This window comes from Lycium barbarum, chromosome 6, assembly GCF_019175385.1.
Source record: "Lycium barbarum isolate Lr01 chromosome 6, ASM1917538v2, whole genome shotgun sequence".
NCBI lineage: Eukaryota > Viridiplantae > Streptophyta > Magnoliopsida > Solanales > Solanaceae > Lycium > Lycium barbarum.
The window spans coordinates 131,237,453-131,247,155 of record NC_083342.1 but is presented as its reverse complement, the minus strand read 5'-3'; the positions used below and the strand labels follow the sequence as shown (position 1 = coordinate 131,247,155).

The 9,703-nt window shown below is 38.1% G+C and overlaps 1 protein-coding gene across 1 annotated transcript; it reads right to left on the bottom strand.

Moving 5' to 3' along the window:
• Positions 1-1,050: 1,050 nt before the first annotated feature.
• LOC132599022 (polyadenylate-binding protein 8-like) lies at positions 1,051-8,201 on the bottom strand. The gene is made up of 9 exons (XM_060312220.1): positions 7,545-8,201; positions 5,783-5,901; positions 5,009-5,665; positions 4,842-4,919; positions 4,663-4,752; positions 3,982-4,119; positions 2,624-2,803; positions 2,325-2,528; positions 1,051-1,471 (listed from the first exon to the last, which is right to left on the bottom strand). The coding sequence occupies exons 1-9, from the start codon at positions 7,777-7,779 to the stop codon at positions 1,229-1,231; spliced, it is 1,944 nt and encodes a 647-aa protein (XP_060168203.1). The 5' UTR covers positions 7,780-8,201; the 3' UTR covers positions 1,051-1,228.
• Positions 8,202-9,703: the final 1,502 nt, after the last annotated feature.

Sequence of the window (9,703 nt, the reverse complement as noted above, 5' to 3'; positions counted from 1 at the left end):
AGTGACATATTTGAGCCTTTTCCGTTTAATAAATATTGCTCCTTTCAAAACCTTTTGCTTTGCTGTTCTTATTCGGACATTTGGAACGGAGACTATTGTGCTGGAGACTAGAGTTATCTGAGAAAGCAAAAGGGATCTTGTATTTGGCTACTGGGCAGCTTCAAGCTTGAGATGAAAGGAAAAAACGCGTAAACGGAAATGAGACACACTTTGACATTAGACAGCCTCATTATTTTTATTTTACATTTCAATCATTTATGTGAAAAGTAAACTTTTGTGAAGGCAGCAAACGGTAAACTTTTACTGGCAGTGGACGACCTATCACAATCTTTAAGTGCAGTACTCCGCTAACGTGTGTGATTGCTCAAAAGATTTACCCAAATTATTTATATCAAGAGTTAACAGACATCGAGAAATGTTGAATATGATAATGTCTATAAAGATGTCATAAGGTGTCACTGATAGTACGGCTAAGGGAACCCAATATGCATACCATTCGCTTACTAAGAGCCCGTTTGGTTTATAGCTTAAAAAAAGTGACTTATAAGCTCGTTTGACCAAAAACCAGCTTATAAGCCAAAAAAAATAAATTGGGCCATCCCAACTTTTTTTTTTTTTGGCTCATTCTAAGCACTTTTTTAGCTTATAAGCTGCTTTGCCAAACACAAAAAATCAAAAAACTGCTTATAAGCTGGTTTGACCACTTATAAGCCAATCCAAACGGGCTCTAATACAAACTAGGTAAACGGAAGAGAACCTTGTTGTTTTTACTACCTCAATTACACGGAAGAGAACATATTAGGTTAAAAAACAAAAGCTGCTTGCATCCGCTAGTAAAACTACTACACCAGAAGTTGAAACGGCAGTCACAGAACATGCACCCGAATACTGATCCCCTCACCCCGAGGAGGTTAATGGAATAAATTATCAAGTTCACTACTACTTCCGCATGCAAATGTACCAAACAAGCACAACCAAATTATCAAGTTCACTACTACTTCCGCATGCAAATGTACCAAACATGCACAACCAAGAAAATAATCCAAAGTCTATCAAAAATCCATAAATAAAAGTACCAGCTCAAAGGTTCTGATAAACCGGTTGTCCAACAAATACCAAACTGAACCAAAATGCAAGAGCGATTTTCTAAGTGAAGAAAATCCAGAAGTAAAATCACACTAGAAACGAACTAGTATTTGTTGGTGAAGCAAACGGGATATTTTTTAACTTAAGAAACCAGACCATCATTGAGTGACAATGAAGCCAACTGATCAGCAGGATTGCTGGACTGCTGCTGAGGAACATTCCTCAGAACCTCCATCGCCTCTGCAACCTTGGCTTTCAGGGCTTCAGGAGACTCAAGCAAGTGCAATACCTCTGTCTGGTCCATCTCCAAAAGCATACCAGTCACCTTGGCTGCTGTTTCTGGCTCAAGCTGTTCGACCAAGGGATACAAATTTTCGCCGAGCATCTGCAGACAAACCATAGCAATTATCCAAAGGGGAAAGTAAAGCAAAGTCAACACTTACTAGTTTCAACCTCTTAATGTTCTGTTGGTATTTAGACGTACAGAACAAGTAACATAGGATTGGATGCACCTCTTCGTTATAGGCTTCTTAAGAATATAAACAAGACAGAAAAGAGAGGCATATAGGAAAATTCAATGAGAATTCTGACCTCATCCTCCAAAAGTTAAGTGCTGTGAAAAAAAAGTATGTCTTCAATGGTATTCAAAAAATCCACTCTCCACCCCATTTTGTAAAATTTGGTTCAACTTTACGTTACACAGTTTAAGAAGGGATGGTTGAGTAAATTATCTCTGCTGCTTGGTAAAGATTGGAGCTATGAAAAAAATCATAAATGTCTCATCAAATTTGGAATGATTTGGTGCTATTAGTATGCATTTCACAATTCACTGCGTTGAACTAAACAAACCCAGCATACTACCTTCTGCTCCTCAGTTTATAGGAACCAAACCTACCCACAAGTAGAACCAAAACGACATTGACATGCAATAGCTTATATTTAACAAACTCTAGATACTATTTCAGTTTAATAGGATAAATTAGTTCGGACATCACAAAAGCTAGGAGTTAAAAGGTGCAACTTATCAGGTGTTCAAGTATTTTAACTATAAAATCTTTGTTTCCAGACCCCATTTTATTTTTTATCAAGAACCCATTTAAAATTCATCTCTTTAGAGAGGAAGCTCAAGCTAATAATTATGGTGATGAAACAGCAAAACAGAAGAGGAGAACTAAAGTGACAATTCCTTCCATGTTCATGGAGGATCAGCTTTAGCTCCTATAGAAGGGGAACCATACCGTCCTTTGCTCTGTTGGAGAAGCGTTAGCCAGAGCAGTAGCCAAAGCCCCAACTGGAATTGGTTGAGCAACTCCTGCATCACGCACAGGCATGCCACCCATATCATATGGGACAGAGAACATGCCACCACCGACGCCTGGAAAGCCAGCATCAGGAAGGCCACGTCCTGGAGGATATCGATACCCACGCCCCCTCGGAAACATCTAATATGAAATCAAACTTTGAGCAATTTTTTTGATGAAGAACTTTGAGCAATTCTATAAACACCACATAGAGGACAACGAAATTTTCCACAAACCTGGTGCTGCATCAGTGGAACTGGCTGCTGGCCTTGCTGCAATGGAACAGCACCTCCACGTCGGCCACCCGGACGTTGGCCTTGCTGCCCTTGCTGAACCATGGGCATAAAGAAATTCGGCATAGGTCCCCCACCAGGCCTCATTCCAGGTACAAGTTGCTGCTGATATCCAAAACCAGCCTGACAAGTAAAAGAAAAGTAGATGAGCACCCTTCAAATCTATCCGCAATACATCAAATCCCAAATTAGCTTGGGTAAATAGTTCCAGTTGGCATTACGCATCCTCAATGACTCACGGAAAGGCAGAATTTAAGTGCGATTTGACTACAGGAAAATGAACACAAAAAAGTACAAGTTTCTTTCACTCTCATCTTTTTTGAAGTTTCTCTGTTTATCTTAGCGTCCTCCTTACTCTTTAGATCACCCTCCAAAACTACTGAGTTGTAATGACCGGGTATCAGCAACTCAGCAATACCCTCCTCGGCCTAATAAAGCCTCCTACTCACATCAAAAATATAGTCATTTGAATTCAGAGGCGGAACCAGAATTTGAAGTTTATGGGTTCCTACAGTAATCTCAAATTGAAGTACAATATTGACTGGGTTCAATAATCAAATATTTGTAAGTAATTAGTGAAGAGAAAAAGCTATTGGGTTCCTGTGAACCTGTAAGTTAACCTTTTGATCTGCCCTGCATCTGAGTTGAAAGGCTTAATAAATATCCATGTCAAAAGATTGCAAGCAATATCCAAACAACCATTTCCAAACAATGTTGGGAAATATGCTAGCAGAGAGGGCCTGGTGGTAATTGGCTTGAGCCTTGGGGTGCTCCCCTTCAAGGTCTCAAGTTCGAAACCCACTGGGTGCAAACAATTTCTGAGGGCCATCGGACTGGGGTAAAACCCTGAATTAACCGTGGTGCACTTGCGGGAAACTCCTTGCCGAGGGCCTGTGCACCCCCGGGATTAGTCGGGGCTCAAAGAGACCCGGACACCCGGTGCTTAATCAAAAAAATGCTAGCAGAGAGAAAATCAAGTATCAAGCATAACACGTAGCGTATCAAAAGATATTTTCGCGAGCTTCAGAAAAATTTATAGAGGAGCTTGAGAGCTCTCATTATATTTACCACTCTTATCCCCTAATCTCCAACCACATCCATCACACAAGGTGCCAACTTCAAGTACAGAAAAGACAATCCACAATCCAGGACATCACGTTTGAGACCACTTCTTAGTTAACAAAACATAAAGAACCGCTCATCAATATCAGAAACTACAAACAGAAAATGAGACACCCTACGTTTCAAAAGGTGTTAAGTTACGAGAGCATTAAAACTGAATAACCACAACGATTTCTTACTTGTGGGGGAAGCATGGATGGTGGTGGCTGGCCATAGAATATTTGTTGACCTAGACCAGGACCGCCAGGAGGGTACATAGGCATTCGAGGAGCGACTGAAGATGCCATTCCGATTGGACGCATCTGAGAAAACTGAGCCTACATTATCAAACAATGAAACATGCTATGTATTAGTATCACCATGTAAAGGACTGAGTAAATAAGGGATAAGTTAGTAAAAGCCTCCTAATCAATATATCTAGGAAGCATGGAGCAAAGCTTATTTACAAAAGAGGCAAGATAACTGATTGTCACTACAGAGGATAGAATACCTACACAATTAGAAGAGTTAAATTCACCATAAAGTTTTCAAAAAAAAAAATCTTTTTCGAAAAGGGAACTTTTGATCCCTCGGGAAATCAGTTGTAACAACACCCCAAAGGCTTTCTCTCTTTTTGTTTTCCTTAGCTCAGTTGTGAAAGACTCAAAAGAAATTCAATGAATTATAAAACAAACACAATCTTTAAGATGGTAAAAAATTGGTTACTAATTCAGTCAGAAGTGCCAAAGTCAATAAATCAGCAAAGGTTCTCTTACAAAATCAGTTAACAAATTCAAAAAGAGATAGCATTGAACAGAGACGAACTAAATGCACATTTTTTTTCCAATTGTTTAAGCCCAAAGAAAGATGAAAAAAAGTACCTGTAACCTTGCTCTTCTCTCTTCTTTGCGTTGCGCAAGGGCAACATACAGAGGCTTGCTAACGATCATCTTTCCATTCATCTCTGAGAGCTGCAAAGAAAGGAAATTAAAAGTTAAAACTCTACCCTGCCCATGTTCAGTTGATTTTTACTTGCTATTTTAGAGTTAAAGCAACATACCGCTCTTGAAGCCTCTTCAGGGGTTGAGAATGCAACAAATCCTGATCCTTTGCTTACCCCACTAGGATCTCTCATAACCTGTTTGAATAACAGCAAACGTGCATATATCAAAATTGGAGATTTGGAGGTTTATTTTTTTAAAATGAAAAACAGAGAAGGCAACTTACCTTGCATGAAGTGATTGTGCCAAATGGAGCGAACAATTCCTTGAGCTTGTCATCACTAATGCTGTCATCTAAATTTTTAATGTATAGATTTAAACCTTGTGATTTATCAACTGCCTCCTTGGCACTTTGCTCAAATCGATGTTTCAATTCCATTTCCCTCTCTGATTTCTTCTGAGCTCTTCCTACAAACCACTCTTTGTTATCAAATTTGTGACCATTCAGAGCTTCAACAGCTCTAGCAGCATCTTCAGCATTCTCAAAGTTGACAAATCCAAAGGACCTGGAGTTTCCATTTTCATCCTTCATAATTGCGACGCTAGTAATAGCACCAAATTCACCAAAGGTTTTCTCGAGATCTTCTTCTGATGTTGCTTCAGATAAATTTTTCACGAATACATTGGTAAATCTTGTCTTATCCACAGCCATATCTCTTTCTTGCTTACGAACGAAGGGTCCAACATATACTTGCTTATCATTCAGCAGCATACCATTCAGTTTCTCAATAGCTTTTTGGGCAGCATCCTCACTGTCATACTGCACAAACCCATACCCCTTGGACTGACCTGATGAATCCACAGCTACCTTACAAGATAGAATGTTTCCAAATGCAGAAAATGTATCATGTAGTGCTTTGTGGTCAATTGCCTTGTCCAGATTCTAAAAAACAAAAGCAAAAAGAGTAGGTTGAGAATATGCACAGAAGCTTCTGAAGCTATAAATCAGTTGATCAATCCATCAAACAAGCCAAACTCTCTACATATTCCATAAAAGTACCTTAATAAATATGTTCGCAGTGCCACTTCTTCGTACAGTTGGGTCTCGGTTTGAGTACATTATCCTGATGGGCTTTCCATTGAGAGGAGTAAAGTTAAGCACTTCCAAAGCCCTTGCAGCTGTTACGAGAAAATTTATCGAAAATGTTGATAAGGCCCCAAACGGAAAATAGGGTAAAAGTGTTGAAGAAACACAGTAAAAAACATAAAAGTGAAAGGGAAGGATGACTAGCTAAAGCATGTGTCTTTCCTTATCGCTATTGGTGATGGCTGCCTTTTTTCGTCACTATTGGCGATGCTCACTAACATTTTGCAACGATTTTTATAGGTACATCTTATAGCAGTTTGGACACAAAAAATCTGACAGATTAACAGATGCATAGGCAGAATACTATCAGAGAATGATTTGGACGTTAAAAAGTTACCCTTCATTCCACTTAGACAATTGTGGCTGACATGATAGCATAATATGTGCACAAAGTTTCCCCAACACCACAGATATCAACACAGGAACATACACACACATTTACATACTTATCAAATAACCCGAACAGCCAGGCACCCACAAATTCAAAACTAGGTGTAAAGTCAAGCTGAAAATTAATCTAATTATACTCAAATAAGAAAAGAGCTCTAGGTCTACAGGATATTGAATATATCAAGGATTCACAATGTCATCTTATAGAAAAGGTTGAAAATATCAAACATCCAACTAGTTGTAACTTTCTCTTCTGTCTGACTGACATATTATAAGTTTCTAATAGAAAGAAGGAGCCACTGCAGGCAATACAATTGCAGTTGCAATACAGTAGGATAATCAGCAGCTTATTTGCCAAATAATGTCCTGCTATAAACCATCACACACACACAGCAAAAACAATTTCTAATCAAAGAGGTTGACTGTTTATATATAAAAAGAAAAGGGACTCCCTCCCAAAAACCAAAAAAAAAAGAGACCATCTTTCTCCCACATAATGTAGATGCAGTTCACAACTTAGATCATCTAGACCACAAAACACTCCAGAATTAAAATCACGCGCACGCTAGGCTCCACAATGTATAACCTTTAAAGATATTTAAAAAGAATGATTTACACTTTTTCATTCACAACTCCCAATATTTTCTCAACTTCAATCCACCCCACCAACCCAGTTGTTGCAATTATTAGTCCAAACTTCTAGACATACAAGGAACACCAAAAACAACATGCCTCAATGCAATTGGAGTAGTCCATACGAATCCTTGTTGCTCCATTTAGACAACTACAACAACAAACCCAGCGTAATCACAAAAGTGGATTCTGGGGAGGGTAGGATGTACGCAAACATTACCCCTACCTTTGTGAGATAGAGAGGTTATTTCTGATAGAGCGACGCGGACTTACACTAATAGAAATAAGATAGCAAAATAACAAGATATAAAACAAATGCAGCAACAGATAATAATACACATTGAAAAATAAGAAATTACGCTATAACCAAACATTACTACCTCCATACCTCTCCCAAACGAAATGGTGCCACACTCATGCACCTACTAACCTTCTACCCTAATTCTCAACCACATTTAGACAACTACCAACAACATACCTGGACCGACAAGTCGGGTCTAGGGAGGGTAAGATGCATGCAGAACTTACCGTAGGCTGTTCATTTAGACAACTACCAATACAATATCTAAACGTGTTCAACAAATTAGACAATTCAGTTTCAAAACAAACCTAGTATGTTTATAAAGCTAATTCATAAACATAATCGTCTCACCATCTTGTGGGTTGCCATAATTGACATAACCATAACCGAGGGAACGTTGACTAGTCAAATCCCTGCAAACCCTAACAGAAACAACTTGTCCTAACTGATTAAACAGATCATACAGCTGTGAATCAGTCACATTCACATCAAGGTCACCCACATACAGTGACGTCACAAACTGGTTAGGGTTTGCATTCCCACCCTGTTGTCCCTGTGCCTGCTGCTGCACCTGAACCTGCGCCATCACAATTCAACACCAAAAAAAAAAAAAAAAAAAAACAATAATTTTCTTTTTTCTTATTTTTTTTTTCTGACTTCCCTCTCCTCTTTTTATTCGCAGATACAACAAAATCTCATACAAATAAATAAAAAAAAGCCGATATCTATCGAACTCGATGAGATTGAGAAATTTAGATACTGAAACCCGAAACCCTAGAAATTTTGATATTTTTTCCGATAGATTTTCTTTTTTGCTTTTTTTTGTTATTTTATAATTTAGATAAAGAGAGGAGAGGGAAGGTGGATAAGTCGGAGCTCCGACGAGAAACGGATCGCCGCCGGCGAGACCGAAAAAGGGTAAAATAGGAAGAAGGATATATTTTAGGGCAGCTTTTATAAACTGCACAATTGCAGAACAATGGAATAAATTGGTAAGGGTTTTCTTTTCCTTATAGAAAAAGTTTTTTAAAAAAAATTACTTTGGGTTTGGGATTTTGTGTGTAAGCAAAGCAAAGCCCTAAGATGATATACGGAGCAAAATATACGCCGTTGGATTAGGGAGGGGAAGAGGGACCCACTTGACGTGGTCCGATGAAATCCCTAGTGTTAGCTGGCAGTTACGATAAGGGGACTTCTTATTGGTTGGATGTGCGACTCATTCAACTTGCTCACTTTTTTTCTTTTTTTTTACTTTCTTCTTGTTTCTCGAAAACTTTTAAAAATAATATTAAAACTTTAAATAAATTCCCCCTTATATTTCACAACTAGCACCATGGGCGAAGCCCACCTAAATGTGGTTCGACGCACACCTTCTGCCGGAATATTACACATTGAATATAGATTAAATGTTAGTTATTATGAGTATGTTGTTGTTGTATTTAATTTTACATATACTTAACGCAAGTGAGAAGAAAATTTACGCATTCTTTGTTAAAATTCTTATTCCGCAACTGGTCTAGCACATTATGGTATCAATGATTCATGCAGTGAAAAGTTTGTCTAGTCAGGTTAAAAGTTTTTTTAACAAAATATTTATTTTAAGTGTTAATGTATCTGTCAAACTTTATTATAACTTTTTTAATAGTAGCAGAAGCAGAGAAAAGTTGTTTTCAATAATCACTTTTGAAAATTTGGCTAGACATAAATTATTGCTATAATATTAGCAAATAGAATAGTCATATACAAATGATACTCCCAAAAAAAAAAATTACAAAAAACACATTTCAAAATTAGCATATTTTCGGAGGTTGGTCAAGACATGATATAACTTGAAATTGAACATAGTGTTGTTGTATATTATAGGCTTTATACATAGTTAACCCCCCCCCCCCCCCCCCCCGCCCCACCCACAATTTGCCGTAGCCAAATTTCTATTACGCACCCCCTCCTTCACGGACAAAAACACACCCACGATTTCTTCCGATTGTATTTAATACACAGTACCAATTTTTCAAGTCACACATATATCATGAATCAATAAGATCCTGATATGTGTTATTAACTTTAAAAGTACTTATTATAAGTATATCCCCCGTTGGTTTCAATATATGCCTCCAATATAATAGTTCACTGGCATAAAAAATACCACCGCCAATTACCTATCACCACTGTTGGGAAGAAACAAGCAATAACCAAATTGCACGATGAGGTAACAGCGGAAGAAATACCCAAGTCGAAACTTCCCACACTATTTGAACTAAGAGAAGACAATAAACACTAGCACAAACGGAAATCCAGGCAGCAGCTATACCAACAATAAAATAGCAAAGCAATCAAAAATAAATCGAATGGAAGAGACAAAATTTACGTGGTAAAACCCCTTCAAGGTGAAGAGGAAACATCCACGGGACCTCCGGCCCACAAAAGCTCCACTATAAACAACAAGAGTTACAACAATGTTCTCCAAATGGATACAACAACAAAGCCAAGCATGGAGCAACAATACATAA